The 18,072-nt window shown below is 58.1% G+C and overlaps 1 protein-coding gene and 1 long non-coding RNA gene across 2 annotated transcripts in view; both read right to left on the reverse strand.

Moving 5' to 3' along the window:
* Positions 1–10,077, reverse strand: part of RIMBP2 (RIMS binding protein 2) — a 40,894-nt gene extending 30,817 nt beyond the window's left edge. The window contains exons 1-8 of the mRNA XM_078873968.1: positions 9,997–10,077; positions 8,852–8,998; positions 6,100–6,150; positions 5,217–5,237; positions 4,144–4,363; positions 2,493–2,593; positions 733–842; positions 49–158 (exon numbers count right to left, since the gene is read on the reverse strand). Coding sequence (XP_078730094.1) covers positions 49–158; positions 733–842; positions 2,493–2,593; positions 4,144–4,363; positions 5,217–5,237; positions 6,100–6,150; positions 8,852–8,995 — 757 coding nt within the window. The 5' untranslated portion in view covers positions 8,996–8,998; positions 9,997–10,077. The remainder of the gene's footprint in view (positions 1–48; positions 159–732; positions 843–2,492; positions 2,594–4,143; positions 4,364–5,216; positions 5,238–6,099; positions 6,151–8,851; positions 8,999–9,996) is intronic.
* The window catches only part of LOC144945251 (uncharacterized), a 57,736-nt gene continuing 49,738 nt past the window's right edge, over positions 10,075–18,072 (reverse strand). The window contains exons 2-3 of the long non-coding RNA XR_013639643.1: positions 13,829–13,916; positions 10,075–10,151 (exon numbers count right to left, since the gene is read on the reverse strand). This is a non-coding gene — a long non-coding RNA (uncharacterized LOC144945251). The remainder of the gene's footprint in view (positions 10,152–13,828; positions 13,917–18,072) is intronic.

An 18,072-nucleotide genomic window follows, 5' to 3' on the forward strand; every position in this document is an offset into this window, starting at 1 on the left:
GGTTAGAGGTTTGGGGGGATAGAGGATGTGGGGGGGGTGAGGGCTGACCCTCGTAGAAGCCGTCTTCGTCCATGTTGCCGTACACGTAGAGGTACTCCCCCGCCGTCAGCGGCAGCTCGGCCTCCGGGTGCTCGTTGGGGCCGTGGAACGGATTGTAGCTGCGGAGGAGCGGACGCAGAGAACGTGCACGGAGCACACACCAGGAGCATGCACACACGCGCCGGGGAGAGCACACCAGCGCACGCGCACATCACCGCGGGCACATCACCATGTGCACAGTGGCACGATTTCCTCTCTCACAATAAACATCTCGTGGCTCTCAGCTCACTCCCAATGGCTGTGAAAGCACGGTTTGGTGCTTCAACATATACTGACAGAGAACACTGCACTTGAAGACCCACAGGCTAAAACAATCAAAATATGATTTTTATTATTAGGTCGTAAAAACCGAAGCTTGCCTCGATATTTTTTTAGTACCCGCAATCAACCACAATCGCATATAATACATTCTAAGAAAACACAGGGCATCCCAAAGGCCACGGCGTCGGCATTGGATCTCGTAAAAGGAATAAAAATGGGGCCTTACAATTTCTCACTCCTCTTTGGAGTCCCGTGCGTGTGCACCTCCGGGCTCATAGACCTTGGTGCAGTTACACCGCCTGCACAGCTCCGCCAATGCCAAGAGGGAGTCACTTCGAGGGGGCGGAATGCGTGACGGAGTCGCGACCCCACCTGTATCGGGCGATGAACACCTGCAGCTTCCCACGGTGCCTCGTCCCCACGGGGCCTGACAGCGTCACAGGGTCCAGGTCCAGGTCCTCGGCCTCGCTCGCCGTGTCCACCTGCTCACGCGTAAAGCGCCACGTTCCCGCTCACCGCGTCTCACTCACCACCAAAGCAACGTCTCACCCCCCACCACGTCTCTCTCACCATCACGGCCAAATCTCTCTCACTGTCAGAACCACATCCCACCCAAATTAAACTTGAACTTAACAACCGCATTTCCCAATCCTGACACAGGTTTCGGCCTTGCTTCAGCTGATCCAGTGGACGAGTCTATGAGACCACAGGAAAAGCAAGTTTCATAACTATGGCCAGAGAGATAGCCCGGAAGCATCAAAGGGGTCAAACAATGCCGTGTCACCAATGACTGCACAAGCAAAAATGTGCAGTCGACTGGCGTATTGCACTTTATGGGAGTGGCACCATAGCGACATCTGTAGAGTGATCTAATGGCACACCAGAATGTAATTTTAAAAGTCTCTTTTTCTCATTAACGAAGCTTAAAACCGACAGCTGTGGGCTCGCCGGGAAGGTAATGTGTCTACCCTAAGTGTTACGTCTTCCTTTGAGAACCATCCCTCTGGGTCAAACAATGCGACGCAACCTCCACGTTATCAGTCACGCAGCCCGCTGATTTACATTTGTACACTCGCTCACGACCGCAGAAGATTTACGACGACGGCCTCGCGGCCGCGGCTCGCGGACGTTGCTTTACGATCATGAATAATGTACGAGTCGTCGCGCTCCTCTTGCAGTGCTCAAAACCATGAATTGCAAATTGAAAAACTACACACACACACGCGCATTATATGCAGTTTCATTAAATCTGACGCGTGCTGCCTCAAGAAAAATAATTGCTGTCTGTGCGCGAAGCGTTTTGCAAACGACTCGCGTTTTTCAACATTACCGATGCCCTTTAGGGCTGCGGCGAGCGCGATGGAGTTACGCGCTAGCATGCTCCTTATCTTAGTCATCGCCGCGCACTCCTTCCACGGAGTGCTGGGACGTGACGGTACATCAGGCAGCAGCACGACCCGCGGCTGACATAAAACAACACAAACACTCCGTGTGCCACGGTGGCCCCGAAGGCACAGAACAAAGCGCTCCCAATAATTGTTCTCCAACTGAGTTCAAATGGTTTCAATTAGCAGCTGCCGTGTCCTGCTGGCGTCGCTCGCGGGCACGGTGACTCGCCGCTCCCCCCCAGTGTCCCGGTGGTGATGGAGCCATGCGCAAGGCTGAGGCCAAACAGCGGCAGAGACTCGGCTCGCCGGGGAGACGGCGGCGTTCCGAGCGTGGGTATCTGAAGGACTCGACAATCTTGGCTTTTTGTAAAGAGCTCATGTGGCCGTGTGTTAGACAAGCCACTTACTAGACGAGGTCCTCCCCGCACGGGGTTTATTTGACCGTACTTCACCACGCTGGTCAGCGCAGGTCGGTGAAGGGGATTGGCAGGACGGATTAGGATATCAATCGCCGCTGATGTTAGCCGTGGTCAGGAATTTAAAAAAAATGTTCAAGATGTCTGGCCAGAGTAGACCAAACATCCGAGAGAGGCGCTCCCTTGAGCTCCCTCTGGTGTAAGGCGTTTTTGCCATCCGTGACATGATCAGGGAATTGCGGGGTTGCACCTTTACCTTCGTACACACACACACATGTCCATATCAACAATCCTACAGGTGCAACGATTGCACTCGCGCTGCGTTCACCTCGTTCGGGAGGGACCGGCGGGGGCTGCTCCGGCCTGACAGCGAGCGACTTGGGCTCCATACGGAGAGGCGCTCCGACTTCTCACTCAGCCCGTCCGGCCCTGCGTTGCACAGAGACAACCCCCCACCCCATTCACACACGAGGCACAGAGACAACCCCACTCCACTCACCATTCACACACGAGGCAGAGACCCCCCCCACTCCCCATTCACACACGAGGCAGAGACCCCCCCCACTCCCCATTCACACACGAAGCACGGAGACCCCCCCCCCGCCCACTCCCCATTCAAACACGAGACACGGAGACCCCCCCCCCACTCCCCATTCACACACGAGACACGGAGACCCCCCCCCACTCCCCATTCACACACGAGGCACGGAGACCCCCCCCACTCCCCATTCACACACGAGGCACGGAGACCCTCCCCCCCACTCCCCATTCACACACGAGACACGGAGACCCCCCCCCCACTCCCCATTCACACACGAGGCACGGAGACCCCCCCCCCCCACTCCCCATTCACACACGAGGCACGGAGACCCTCCCCCCCACTCCCCATTCACACACGAGACACGGAGACCCCCCCCACTCCCCATTCACACACGAGGCACGGAGACCCCCCCCCCCACTCCCCATTCACACACGAGACACGGAGACCCCCCCCCACTCCCCATTCACACACGAGGCACGGAGACCCTCCCCCCACTCCCCATTCACACACGAGACACGGAGACCCCCCCCACTCCCCATTCACACACGAGACACGGAGACCCCCCCCCACTCCCCATTCACACACGAGGCACGGAGACCCCCCCCCACTCCCCATTCACACACGAGGCACGGAGACCCCCCCCCCCCACTCCCCATTCACACACGAGGCACGGAGACCCCCCCCCCACTCCCCATTCACACACGAGGCACGGAGACCCCCCCCCAACTCCCCATTCACACACGAGGCACGGAGACCCCCCCCCCAACTCCCCATTCACACACGAGGCACGGAGACCCCCCCCCACTCCCCATTCACACACGAGGCACGGAGACCCCCTCCCCACTCCCCATTCACACACGAGGCACGGAGACCCCCCCCCCAACTCCCCATTCACACACGAGGCACGGAGACCCCCCCCCACTCCCCATTCACACACGAGGCACGGAGACCCCCCCCCCCCACTCCCCATTCACACACGAGGCACGGAGACCCCCCCCCCACTCCCCATTCACACACGAGGCACGGAGACCCCCCCCCACTCCCCATTCACACACGAGGCACGGAGACCCCCCCCCAACTCCCCATTCACACACGAGGCACGGAGACCCCCCCCCCCAACTCCCCATTCACACACGAGGCACGGAGACCCCCCCCAACTCCCCATTCACACACGAGGCACGGAGACCCCCCCCACTCCCCATTCACACACGAGGCACGGAGACCCTCCCCCCCACTCCCCATTCACACACGAGGGACAGAGACCCCCCCCACTCCCCATTCACACACGAGGGACAGAGACCCCCCCCACTCCCCATTCACACACTAGGCACAGAGATCCCCCCCCCCAGCTCAGTAAGCACGACAGACCCCAGCTGATCTGAAGGCCTGGCTGTAACCGCCCCCCCTGACCCCAAAATTATTCTGACGACGATTTTACCAAGGCCGAAACTGGGCGCGAGTCCGTTGACCAGGCCCCCGTAGGCCTTGCTGGGGGAGCCCTGTGGCTCCGTGGCGAGGCCACCGCCGCCGCCGCTACCACCGCTCGTCAGCAGCTCCATCTTGCCGGCCTGGACGCGGAAGCGGTCGAGTTCGCGGGACAGGAGGTTGAACTGCTCGCTCTGCACGCGGCACTTCTCCTCGAGCTCCCGCACCTTCCCCTGCCGCACAACGCCAGGACTGAGTCACGGCCAATCGCGGGGGTGCTCGGGGGGGGGGGGGGGGGCCACGGGGCGAACGATGGTGTGGTGGGGGGCCGGGTGCGGAAGGGAGCACGGGCACGCGGGGCATGCAGGCACGGCACACGGGGCGACGATGGGACTCGTCGCTCGCTCATACCACACCACGTGGCGGGCCGGGCGCATGCTTTACACGTGCGGGAGTGAGTGGAGTGCACAGCTGAGCCCCGTGCGTGGTGGGTACGTCTCAGGCGGTGGTCACGCTCACAAAGAACATGTACGGCCACACTTCGGAAGGGGACACCAAAGAGCCCTCGTGCGTTTACAGACGACGGGTTCGTCACGGCTGTGTGTGCGTGCGCCGCTCTGCGCGTGTGCTCTGCGCGTGTGCGTGGTAGACGGACGCACTGAGGAGGAGTGGGGGTTGTGCCGAGACAATGTTGTGGTGCAGCGGTGCCCTCGCCTGAACCACGGTGCAGCAAAAAAAAATCCTCCCATAAAATGCGGAAACACAACGAATAAAGAAAAGCGGTGCCTATCACGGACAATTAGGGAACCTCAGCTGGGTGCCTCTCCTGGCCCTCCGCGCATCAAACAAAACGCGCCGCGGGCAGGTTGAGCGCAAACGCCCGACTGGCGGCTCGTTGCCGATCCCACGCTGCGGGCGTTGTGCAGCGCCCGGGAGCACGGCGCTGAGAGAGCGCGAGTCTCCCGAAGGGGCGCGGGAGGGAATCTAAACGCAGCGCGGGGGATGAGCGGCCGACCCCTTCCGAGAGGGAGCGGGCATGGTTCCAACTGAGGCTCCCGGTGGATGGCGCTGATGAAAGGGAAGTACCTGCATGGTATCCAGGGTGCTCTGGATGGGGTCAAACACATGTAGAGAAATAAAACATTGGTCCATCAGGGCAAAAAAGCTTAATGCATGGTCATGGTGAGGGTGATCATAATGATAAGAATGTAATGTTGAAATGATAGTAATAATGATGAATATAGTCTGCGGTGCTTGTGAATATTATATTCAAATATGTTAAAATATATTCTGCGAGAATACAGAATATTTGAGTGGATAGTGCAAGTTGGCGTGGACTGCGTGTGTGGGGTGTGTGCGGGTTGCTATTGCATGGTACGGGGGAGGGGGTATCCGGGGGGTGTCCAAGAGGCCAAATTTGGATTCTGAAAATATTTATGTTCAAATCAGGATATCTTGCGAAAAAAACGTTTAACAAAATAAACCACCAGTGTGGCTATGCGATATAGCAGTGTATACAATAGCAACGAGTTTTAATATAACCGCCCATTAAAATAAAGTAATTCTCAATGCTGTGATACGCAACAGGGCATGTTTATGTGCGGGACTGTAAAGGCTTCGTGTCTTAAAAAAAAATCTAAATCTACAAAACATAAAATGTGCCCACGGAGCGATCTGCAATTCCCGCGCTGGTTGCCCGCAAGCGCGAAATTCTGTTTTGTCGATAAACGCAAGACATTTTAGTGACTCCTAAATCAGCAATGGTGTCCGGTTATAGAGAGCCAACGGGCGCCAAACTCGACAACCGTACAGCTTGAACAAAACTAGTTGGCAATGTAGCAGCTAAAGCGTGAACTAAAACTGAACACGTTGCAAATTGTAACGATTATAATTGCGTTGATTGTTCCGACATGAGAAGGTGTGTGCTGGTTAACGATAAGCGTAAAAGAATGTAGAGAAGGTCGATTACCTCGAGCAGGTGAACTGCTCCCTCATGTTCCTTCTTAGCTTCCACCTGAGCCTGCACGCACGCACAGAGCCACCGAGTCACCGCACCAGTGCACAAAGCAACCCACGGCACCACCACACAGGAACCCACGGCACCACCACATAGCAACCCACGGCACCACCACACAGGAACCCACGGCACCACCACACAGGAACCCACGGCACCACCACACAGTAACCCACAGCACCACCACACAGGAACCCACAGCACCACCACACAGGAACCCACGGCACCACCACACAGGAACCCACGACACCACCACATAGCAACCCACGGCACCACCACAAAGGAACCCACAGCACCACCACATAGCAACCCACGGCACCACCACAAAGGAACCCACGGCACCACCACACAGGAACCCACGGCACCACCACTCGCGGACCCACAGCCACACACGAACGTGCGGCAACCCCACACACACGCAGCCACGGCACCACCTCCACGTGAAAACCAAAGGCAGCGCGACGCGAGAGAAGCCGGGGTCACGCTCTCTCTCCTGGCTGGGTCACCAAGCGGCCGGTGCGAGCGGAATTATTAACCTCGAACGAGCCGTGGCCAGCACCACCGCCGCCAGCGTCCGGTGTCGCTCGCCACGAGTCTGCGCCCCCCCCCCCCCTCCGGGCGCGGTTGAAAGCGGCCGGTGCGACCGTCGAGCGAGCCCCTGCGTGCGCGCCATGCCAAGCGGCGGCGGCGGCTGCGCGAGCACGGTGATCAATCAGCGCTCGGCTCGCCGCAGTGCCGCCAAAAAGGCCGCGTATACTTTGCGCGAGCCCCTGTCGACGCCGCGACGCTTGCCGCGCCGTCGGGCCCCCGTGTGCCGAGAATTGCAATGAACCCCGCGGTGCTCGGAGGTGCTCAGATAAGTTTCCCGAGTGAGGGCGGCGGCGGCGCGTGGGGTTCAAGCGCTTCTCAGAGCAGAGGGGCGCACAGGCCTCACGTTCACGTGGCCTGGGCGTTAAAGAGGATCTGCCAGCCGAGGGGCTGACCGACTTGGGCCTCTGTTTGTCACCATCATAGGTATGGAAATGCCAAACCACACGTTCAATTGCCATGCATTTCACGGTATAAATGAGGCTAAACTATTTAACTGACAGTTAAATTGCATAATTGTATGACGTTTTAATGAGATCATCCTTTGCTCCACCTTATTACCATTGTAATGTTAGAACAAATTCCCCCCCAAAAAAGCACCCAGTTTCTTCTTGGTCTCCCCAAAACATCGATCACGGCGGACTTTTGTCTGCATCTTAATCAAGTCGTCCTTGACCCAGGAAAGCCCAACTGAGTCTCAAGACTCTTCTTCAGGAGCATCCCGCTACATTGGGATGTTTAACCAAATCCACTGATGATTGACACGTCGGATGAACTGGAGTATCCACAGGAAACCCACACATACGTGGATGATAACTCTCAAAGCTCCACACAGATGTCACCAATCCACAGACCAAGCCTATCCAGTGTGTCTATGTGCATGCTGAATCCATTCCAACACCGCCATCACCGGGCCACATCACACACAGATGAAACCTCAATCACGTTAATCCTAATGCGTTCAGACAATACACTTACCGCGGACCTTACACTGTGCGATACATTGGAGTATCAACCAGTGGCGGCTCCTGCAAAATCTCTCAGGGGGGGCAAATGTCTGGATGATTGATAAGGATAAGGTCCACCCATGCAATGGATAAATTAACAGCTTAAGCATGTAAAGGCAACTTCACTTCTTTAATATTAATGAAAAATAAAGTGACTCTTACAATACATCTTGTTTTTTTCTATACTCACTATTAAAACAAACCACTCAGGTTTATTTTATTAAAGATTCCACTAGGTGGCGACAAATTATATTGTTGGATGAAACGTGCTTACGTATGATGACGTAAGCACGTATGATGACGTAAGCACGTTAGGGCGAGCCCTCCCGGAACCCATAGAGAATGCATTGCAGCGCCCCCGTTCGAAAAAAAACATCTTTGAATGTAAGTCTATGGGACCACTCGGGGCGATTCTCAGCTGGAGGGAAATCGCCCAAAAAGAGGCGGTACTCCACAGAACGTAGCATGACGCTGATTGGACTATATCCAGCGGCACAGTGACGGCTAGCGTGACTCTGTGGTTGAATGACATTGGTGGTGCGTCGCCCAATCGCCCTAATGAAGAAACCGCCCCTGGTATCAACACGCTGCAACAACACTAATGCCACTTTCCCACTGCCACATCCCCACCGTGCAAGCGTAGGTGCCTCGCCGTACTGGTGGTTTTCCCACTGTCTATTTTCGAGCCAGGAAAAGAAAGCCGAAACTCACGCGACCTCTGAATCTGGAGGGGGGGCCAAGCAGGGGCAGGGTTAATAATTTTCGTCATACATTGCATCAGTACACATGCGACTCGACTTATTCACTTTTGCTTGCAACAACAGCAGTTCGGCTCTGGTTCTGCAGTGGAAACCCAAGCTGAGCCATGCTTGACTGGCTCGGCACGGCACCAGCATGGCTCGGTTGTACAGTGGAAAGCGGTACGTATAATATACACGGACGGTACAATAACCGCGGACCTTACATTGCAGTACCGCCGTATCGTGAAGACCCAAATAGCGGTACGGCCACAATCGTGGCAGCGTTAACGCACGCGGACGATCCGACGCGACTCTCGCGGAGCTGACATCGTGCGATAACATCGTTGCGCTGCGACGTCGCGGCGACCCTACCGTGCGGGCGGGCGAGGGAAGAGGACGGGAGAGGACGCCCACCTTCTGGAGGAACGTGATCTCGTCCTGCTTGGCTCGGAGCACGGCCAGTGCCTCCTCATGCTCTGCCTCCAGCTGCTGCCTCCTCTCGGCAGCCTCGCGCATATGCTGCGGGGGGCGTAGAACGTCGTTAACCCCAGCCCTGGCGCTGCTTGGCCCCGAGCCAGATTCGGACGTCTCTTCTTTCAACGTTTGGTTCTGGCTCGACGAGGGAAATGTGAGTGGTAAAACCGCCTGGCACTGCGATGCGCCTGCACTGGCACGGCTCAGATGTGCCAGTGGAAAAAAGGTGAACGAGCGTTTCCGCGATACTAAAACTAAACTTGTTTTTTATTTCATCAGGCAAGGCCCACTGAGCTGTATAGCTCTTTTTCAGAAGCGACCTGGCCACAAATGATAGCTCAACCAAGTGGCTTATCGTGTGAAAATGTATAGCAGCCAAATACTCGAAGCGCATGTTTCTAAACGTGGAGGGAAAAACTGGAGGACCCGGAGAAAAATCCACACGATCACGGGGAGAACATGCAAACTCCAAATTTACAAGCATCAGGGTCGGGATCGAACCCACTAGCTCCTGAAAACCAGGCGAGGTAGTTAACATCTCCTAGCCACCGATGTGAGGTGCCGTGGCAAGAGAGGGTGACTGGTGTTCAGCACAGGCGGCAACACGTAGCCCCGCAGCCAACCTGCTGGGCATGGCAGTCACTCCTCCAAGCACTACCCAGGCTCAGCCCTGCTCAGCTTGGGACAACCGGTGCAATGGGGGGGCGGGGAGGGGCGGGGAGGGGCGGGGGGGTCGTGATGTCTGCCGTGTTGTCTGCCGTGTTGTCTGCCGTGTTGTCTGCCGTGTTGTCTGCCGTGTTGTCTGCCGTGTTGTCTGCCGTGTTGTCTGCCGTGTTGTCTGCCGTGTTGTCTGCCGTGTTGTCTGCCGTGATGTCTGCCGTGTTGTCTGCCGTGATGTCTGCCGTGTTGTCTGCCGTGTTGTCTGCCGTGATGTCTGCCGTGTTGTCTGCCGTGATGTCTGCCGTGTTGTCTGCCGTGTTGTCTGCCGTGTTGTCTGCCGTGTTGTCTGCCGTGTTGTCTGCCGTGATGTCTGCCGTGTGCACCTTGATGAGCTGCTCGAGGTTCTCCAGTTTGGCGCCGAGTCGAGATCCCTCCTCCAGGGCGCGCTCCCTCCTCTCTCTCACTCTCTCGCTCTCCACTCGCTCGCTGCTCTCGCGGCACCGCCGGGTGCCCTCAGCTCCGCATGCTCCTCGTGAGGCTGCGCGTGGTGTGGGGGGTGTGGGGGGTGTGGGGGTGTGGGGGGTGTGGGGGGTGTGGGGGGTGGCGGGGGTGTGGGGGGTGGCGGGGGTGTGGGGGGTGTGGGGGGTGTGGGGGGTGGCGGGGGTGTGGGGGGTGTGGGGGGTGTGGGGGGTGTGGGGGGTGTGGGGGGTGTGGGGGGTGTGGGGGGTGTGGGGGTTGTGGGGGGTGTGGGGGGTGGCGGGGGTGTGGGGGGTGTGGGGGGTGTGGGGGGTGGCGGGGGTGTGGGGGGGTGTGGGGGGTGTGGGGGGTGTGGGGGGTGGCGGGGGTGTGGGGGGTGGCGGGGGGTGTGGGGGGTGGCGGGGGTGTGGGGGGTGTGGGGGGTGTGGGGGGTGGCGGGGGTGTGGGGGGTGTGGGGGGTGTGGGGGGTGTGGGGGGTGGCGGGGGTGTGGGGGGTGGCGGGGGTGTGGGGGGTGTGGGGGGTGTGGGGGGTGGCGGGGGGTGTGGGGGGTGGCGGGGGTGTGGGGGGTGTGGGGGGTGTGGGGGTTGTGGGGGGTGTGGGGGGTGGCGGGGGTGTGGGGGGTGTGGGGGGTGTGGGGGGTGGCGGGGGTGTGGGGGGTGTGGGGGGTGTGGGGGGTGGCGGGGGTGTGGGGGGTGTGGGGGGTGTGGGGGGTGTGGGGGGTGGCGGGGGTGTGGGGGGTGGCGGGGGTGTGGGGGGTGGCGGGGGTGTGGGGGGTGTGGGGGGTGTGGGGGGTGGCGGGGGGTGTGGGGGGTGTGGGGGGTGTGGGGGGTGTGGGGGGTGGCGGGGGTGTGGGGGGGTGGCGGGGGTGTGGGGGGTGTGGGGGGTGTGGGGGGTGTGGGGGGTGTGGGGGTGGCGGGGGTGTGGGGGGTGTGGGGGGTGTGGGGGGTGTGGGGGGTGTGGGGGGTGGCGGGGGTGTGGGGGGTGTGGGGGGTGTGGGGGGTGTGGGGGGTGGCGGGGGGGTGTGAGACACGCGGGCACCGTTACGGCTCTCGGAGGCCAACGCGGCGCACGGAGCCAACGGCGCCAGCGCAGGCAGTGAGCGGCGCACCGAGATCTACATTTCAGAGTCGGTACTTTTGTTGTTGTTGTTGTTGATGTTGTTGCTGCTGATGTTGTTGCCATCAGTTGCCCTGCTCGTACCGCACTCACTCGCGGGCACGAGAGCCCCCGCCAGAGACACCCGAGGGTAAAAACCGATGTTTAGTTCACCGTCCTTCACCCCGCACCTCCGATTAGCACGGTTGGCTACGTACGGTGCGAAAGAAGTTCAACGTGCATACGTACATGCAGAGGGATCGCTAGAGTCTTGGCCCACTCTGAGCAGAGGTCATGGAAAGAGGTGGGAGTACACAAGCTTTACCCCACCGCCCGTGACCTGCCGACACACTAACAGGGGTGTAGCCCATTGACACCGCTGGGTGGACAGAGGTTGGGGGGGGGGAGGGGAATTAAGAAACTTGCTCCGTTGTTTCAACTGCCGCAACGGGAGGTCGAACCCAACTGGTTGACCTCTGGAAGGCAAGACCAGTTCGCCAAGCACTGCACCACGGCACCATCCCATCAATGCAACGGACATTTGTCGCGCAGCTATCGGGAACTATGCCGACACCGGTTCACTCATATCACTTGAGAACCCGGCGCAATAGTCGAACCTAGGCGCCGAGCGGGTGTCTGCCCGGCGCTCTCTGGCCGCCCCTGATTCACCAGGCCCCCCTCTTCGTTGTCAATTTAGTTTCCCGCGTGGAGCGCGTCATGCAGAAGCCAGCGGCTGGGGGCTGGCGGAGCAATTACGGCGAGTCGCGACGTGTCCGTGTCACCCACAGTCCTAAGCCGAATGATTAACGGCGAGTGCTGGGACTTTTGGAAGTCCGTGTAATCCACGCAACTCGCCCGAGAAACAATTAAAGCGCGTTATCACTCGGTGCCTCTAATCAGCAAGGAAACAAAACAGAAGCCCATTTATTATAGCGGCTGTGAAATAAAATATGGATCAAGTGACCCAGAAATTCATTTCTATCCTCCCGGGTACGTTTGAGGCGACGTGATGTGCTGGACCCAGGAATCAATTCCACTGTTAATGGATTTGAACTGCTGGTGTGGGGGACGGGCGGGGGAGGAATGCAACGGCACAGACATCGATCCCTGCTCTCCCAGCTCCGTGCGCCCGCTGCGTAATTACTGCCGGCGTTGCGAAGGGACAGGAGGGGAGAGAATATAAATATTTTTTATCTCTCGTCTTTGTGTTCGCGACCGCGCACACATTCAGAGGAACGCATCTCCGTGGCACGACGGCCGCACGCTGCTCGCTGCGATGGTTCCGCTCGTTCACCGCCGGGACAGCCTCGCGCAGCCTTGAGGCTGGATTTCAGGATGTTCCTGTCTACGTGACTTTACCGAAAGACCCAAAGAATATTGTCCGCTTTGTTTATAGCTATGGGGAGGAAATTTGGGGGACCCCGGAGGAAACCCACGCGGAACAGGGGGGGGGGGAACATACAAACGCCACAGCAAAAAGACGCCCAAGTTGGAATTCGAACCTAGGCCCTTGTTGCTGCGAGGCACGAGTGTTGCCACTGCGCCGCCACCCTGCCGCTCATCTCTGTGCCGACGGTTACAGGTAGGGATGGTTACAGGTAGGGAGGGTTACGGGGGCGCGATTGGGGCAACGACCCGGGCTGCAGGATGCCATCAGCGGACGCCCCCCACCCTGGTGTCAGGGGGCCGGCGAGGTGGGGGCCGGCGGGGTGGGGGCTGGCGGGGTGGGGGTCACCGGGGTGGGGGCTGGCGGGGTGGGGGCTGGCGGGGTGGGGGCCGGCGGGGTGGGGGTCACCGGGGTGGGTGCGCCGCGCCACCAAACGTCCCCTTGGCCCAGCCACGTTCACCCTCCTCCTCCTGAGTGGCAAATCGCTGCGATGGTGCCCCCCACACGACAGACAGACTGGGCCCCCCACACGATAGCTCTACTGCACCCCCCCCCCCACCCCCCAATCTGACAGTGGACGCATGCAGATTTTTCCGCGATAAATCCCGGCACCCGGCCGAGCCCTGAACCCCGCGGCGTAGCAGCTGACGAGCGGCAGACTGTGATTAGGCCACAATCGTGAACGGAAATAACAACAATCACGAAGACGATCACCATCATCGTCGTCATCATGTAATTTGACATTGCAGGACAGGATAATGGCAGTGCTTCTGCTGCTGCTGCTGCTGATGACGATTGACAAAGATGACAATGATTATGATGCGAGCTCGACGATGACGGCGATAATTATTATATCGCGTCGGCTAAAATAGCCTTGGCGATTGCCGGGGGAATAAACTCTCACCGAATATTTCCTCTCGGGTCACCGGTGGACTGAAGTAGGTGGCGCGTCACGAGCTGCAGCCACAGCCATGGCAAGAGGTAAACTGGATGGTGTGCCGGGTGCAGGACATTCCCCGTATCTATGCCGACTTCGACAGGCCCGGTTGAAATTAAGCGCTGGTGACGGCTCCGGTGGTAATCACACCGGGATGGACGGGATGAACGGAGATGATGATGATGATGATAATAATTATACGTTCATTTTTTGTATCGCGTCATTCATGCCAACAGCATCCCACAACGCTGTGATGATGGCGGAGTGCGGAGTCTCGGGCTCAGTGGAGACGTTCAGCCAACAGGGGGTGCGGCGGACCTTGTCATAGATCCGGGACTCGTGCGGAGCTGCCGATCCCTGCTGTCACACGGGCGACGTCCCCGCAGCCCTTAAGTTCGTCATTTCCCTGCACGCAAAGCACGCACGCACACACACATGCAGACACACACGCGCACACACGCGCACGCACGCACACACACATGCAGACACACGCACACACGCGCACGCACACATGCGCACGCACACACACGCACATGCACACACACGCGCATGCACACACGCGCACGCACACGCACACACACGCACACACACGCACGCACACACGCACACACACACGTACACAGATGCACACACACACAGGCACACATGGCACCAGTCATTCACTCTTCCCTCCGCTCCAACTGCAGTCGCTCCCCAGAGCAGATCTCCGCCGTGTTGTCGCGTTGTACCGAAAACACAACAAGGGTTTTATGTGCTATGTAAAAGGGTCATTGCTCGAAACGTCATCTGAAATACATTTATTTTAAGACCGCGGTGTTGATGTGTTGAGTTTTTGTTGCGTCAATCGTGCTTGTGCACCACTGCCACCACCCAAGCAATTGGTGTACATTTCATGGAAAACGTAGTTTTCTCCAAAAGGCTGTGAGGATGAACTTATATCTGCCATGCTTGGGAGCTACGGAGCACTCCATCAGATCAGGGGACACATGTTGAGGCTTTTGTAGAAGCGACCGCGGTGTTATTTAAATGGCAGCGTGACAAAACTAACGATCCTGTTCCGTAAAATCCTTTGCTGACCCCTCGCAAGCCCGCAGCGTCTCGTCATGGCAGAATTAAACGGAGTTTGACCTTGACTTTGCGCTATTGCGATTTTTAGAAATACAATAATCGTTCCGGATAATGCTCGTAAACTCTGTGACAGCGCGCCCCCCCCTCCCCTCCTCCCACAGAGCCGCTGAGCCCCACGGCTCAGTGCCGCGGGGCTTCAATCGGCAGCCCGGGGGTCACCGGCCAGGCCGACCTTGCCGCGGTTTGCCCGCTGCCAACGCCGCGCTGGGGACGCGGTGGCACCGGGCACGAGCGTGGCACGTTGCTGGCGAGGGGGGGGGGGGTGGGACAACTTGGACACGTTGGTGTCACAGCAAGGGTTGTCACCTGTCCTCGTTTTCCCAGAATGGTATTTTTGTTTGTTTGTTTTCCCGAGACATTACTTAACACGGGTTCTCGTCAATTGCGTAATAAAGACGATAATAATAACAGCGGCGGCAGTAACAGCAACAACGCGCCACTCGGGAGCAACGCGGTCACACGCAGTTCCCCCCCCCCCCAACCACCCCTATTCGGCTATTGTGAGATTGTCATTCTCTCCCCTGCAACGTCTCGCTTGTTTTTGTACGGCGGAGGTGACAGCCGCAAGTCACAGCAGCACGACCAACCAGCGCGCGCGCGCTCGACCTCTGTTCGTTGAGCGCATCTAATCGAACAAGATTGGAGAATCCGTGTAACCGCTCAGTCACGCTTCAGCTGCGGTCCTACGTGATCACAGCCTTGCCGGTCGCCTGGCTTGGTCAGGCGGGAGTGGGCTGGGGGGGTGTGGAGACTGGGGGGCTCGTGAGGAGGGGGGGGGGTGCTGGGGGCGTCACGCATCGCGCTTAAAGCAGTCGGTGGGATCTGCGATCGCCGGAGGATAATCGATGGCGCGAAGTTACAGACCCTCCATGGTCGTCGTCATGCGGGGACGCAGACGGATGCCCGGGCGGCCGCAACCACCACCGCCGCCGCCAGCGGCAGCGGATCCTCGCTAAGCGGGGAGGACTGAGCTCTTCCGGCTGTGCGGCGTTAATAACTCGCGTGCTTGATGCGGGCGGGTCGTGACGGATGAATCCGCGTCGGTCCTGTGACGCACGCCGCCCCTTCGCGGACGCCGTCAATCGCGAGGGAGCAGCGCGCGACTCGTGAAGGAGAGCGAGCGCCGTCAGCTCTCCTCCATGTCGGAGACCGCCCGCCCGCCCCCCCCCCATCCCTCCCCCGAGTCCTCACCACGCCACTTGACTACAGCCGCGTGCGCCCAGTGGCGTAGCGAGGTGAGCGTGGGCCCTGGTGCAAGGAATGAACCGGAGCCCCCCCCCCCGCACCTTCCCCCCACCCGGCCCTGTCCGACTTCCCCCCACCTCTTCGTCTTCCAGCAATCCGCGCCTCTCTGTGCAGTTGCACTGCCAGCACGTTCGATAGCTGCACCGGTGACACGAAGCCTCATGCCTCGACAGCTGGGAATGTAGTTGCTTGGCTCGATCATGCAGTCCAGTACTTTGATAGCGGCTCAAACGAAGGCATTATAGTGCCGATAGGTATCCTAGTTAAATTCCAAGTGAAGCAGACTATCTCATGCAAGGCCCGTTGAGCGAAGAGGCTGTTTTCATTGGCGACCCGGTCACGACTAACATCAGTGGCAAGTGGTACGTGAACCGGTCCTGGGTCTCCCTCCTCCAACATACATTGACCAGCAAGGTAAAGTATGGTCAAACCCCAATGGACAGGTCTTCATCCAGCAGTAGATTGAAAGCTTTTTGTGGGACTGTGACAAAAAAAAACTGTTTGGGAGAGTATGATAGAAGTATTCCAATGATATCATCAGCAGCAGTTATTGTCAATCCACTGCTGGATGAAGGCCATTCCACGCTGTCGCTATCCACAATTGTCCCATATTACCTTCCATCTCACTCCTGCACATGATTCGATCTCATCACCCCGTCTCCTCTCGAGTAGGTCATCTCCTCTCGTCGTGCCTCTCGATACCGTGGAGGCCCCGTGCGCTCCGCCCCATCAACTCCGAGGAGGTGGGGAGAAGCAGCAGAGGCAGGCGCGATGCTAGGGTCAGGGGTAGAGGCAGGCTTAGGCTCCAATTGGCTCATGTGCTAAGCTGCTCACGGCGCCCTCGTCGCTAAACGATAGAAGCCTTCTCGCGTTTTAATCCCTTTTCACTCTTGGTGTCGCGGGGCCACCATTTGGTCCGAGGTGTCGTGGTGTAGAGGGTGGATCGAGGTTTTTGGCATTTGGCCGTAACGGAAATGTGTTCGCGCTGCGACAGACGTGGGGCAGTGGAGGAGGAGTGTCAGTCGCGATTGCTTCGCTGCCCCCTTTCATGGGATTCTTACAATCCCGCAGCATTGGCGACTTTATAGTTTGTTTGTTGCATCAAAGATTTATATTTTTAAAAAGTTTAGCGGATCCAACTGCACCAAAAGAAATATTGAAGGCACTGCGCGTTGGCAACGAGGTGTGCAAGCATAAAAAATGTTAAATAAAAAAAACCCACCGTCTATTTATGCTGCCTTTAAACAGAAACATAGACATGTCACGGAAACACAGTTTGACAAGTAGCTTGAGCTACGTGATTGAAACGCTGCCAATGTATTTCTTATACACTTGAAGTTGTTTTGTTTTTTTTTGCTTACCAAGGCACCCACCAACAAAGTGTGGCATCGTCCAACGTTTCACGAGTTGTTGTTGTCTGCGCGAAATGCGACATTTCCAGAATGTTTTTCGGCAAAAAACATCGGCCAGGGCGTCGCCAACCGCCACGTGCTGGTTTCATGATTTTGGGAAGACTGGGAGCCGAGCGGTCGAAATGGAATCACAGCGCCGGCGGGTGCTGCTTCTGACGTCGGGAGACGCTGTTGAACGCTCACCCCGCTCGCTCCGAGCAGCGCTCTTCCGGCGTCTTCTCATTACCCCGCCTTGTTTGCACGGAACTCCGTGGTTTAATAATACTCGTGTCAAAGCACCGCTTCCAGAAGTATTTCAGCGCACTGTCTCATTAGAGGCGTACGCGCAACATTTACGAGGCGCTCGGAGTAAAAAACAGCTATCTCGGTTCGAGGATAAAAACGCAATTTTCAAGTTTTATGAAGTGTGTTGGTATTTTGTTTTGCTTTTCACGGTCTTGCAAAATGTATACCAATGCAATAATAATATCATTGCCGATTTAAAAATATATATAATTCAGGGTTACAGTCAGAGCAGAGCTTGGAGGTCGCCGCGTTGTCTGCTGAGCAGCGGCGGCGTCGGCAGCAGCGGCAGCAGCAGCGGCAGCAGTAGTGGCAGTAGTGGCAGCAGCAGTGGCTGCAGCAGTGGCAGCAGCGGCGGCAGCAGCGGCGGCAGCAGTAGTAGTGGCGGATGCCGGCGGAGGAATGGAGGCGTTGGCAGCGAGGACGCGCGGTGGTGGTGGTGGTGGTGGCATCAACGGCTTTGACCACGATGATGAATGACATCTTGACCATTAT

This window comes from Lampetra fluviatilis, chromosome 37 (assembly GCF_964198595.1).
Source record: "Lampetra fluviatilis chromosome 37, kcLamFluv1.1, whole genome shotgun sequence".
In the NCBI taxonomy this organism is placed as follows: domain Eukaryota; kingdom Metazoa; phylum Chordata; class Hyperoartia; order Petromyzontiformes; family Petromyzontidae; genus Lampetra; species Lampetra fluviatilis.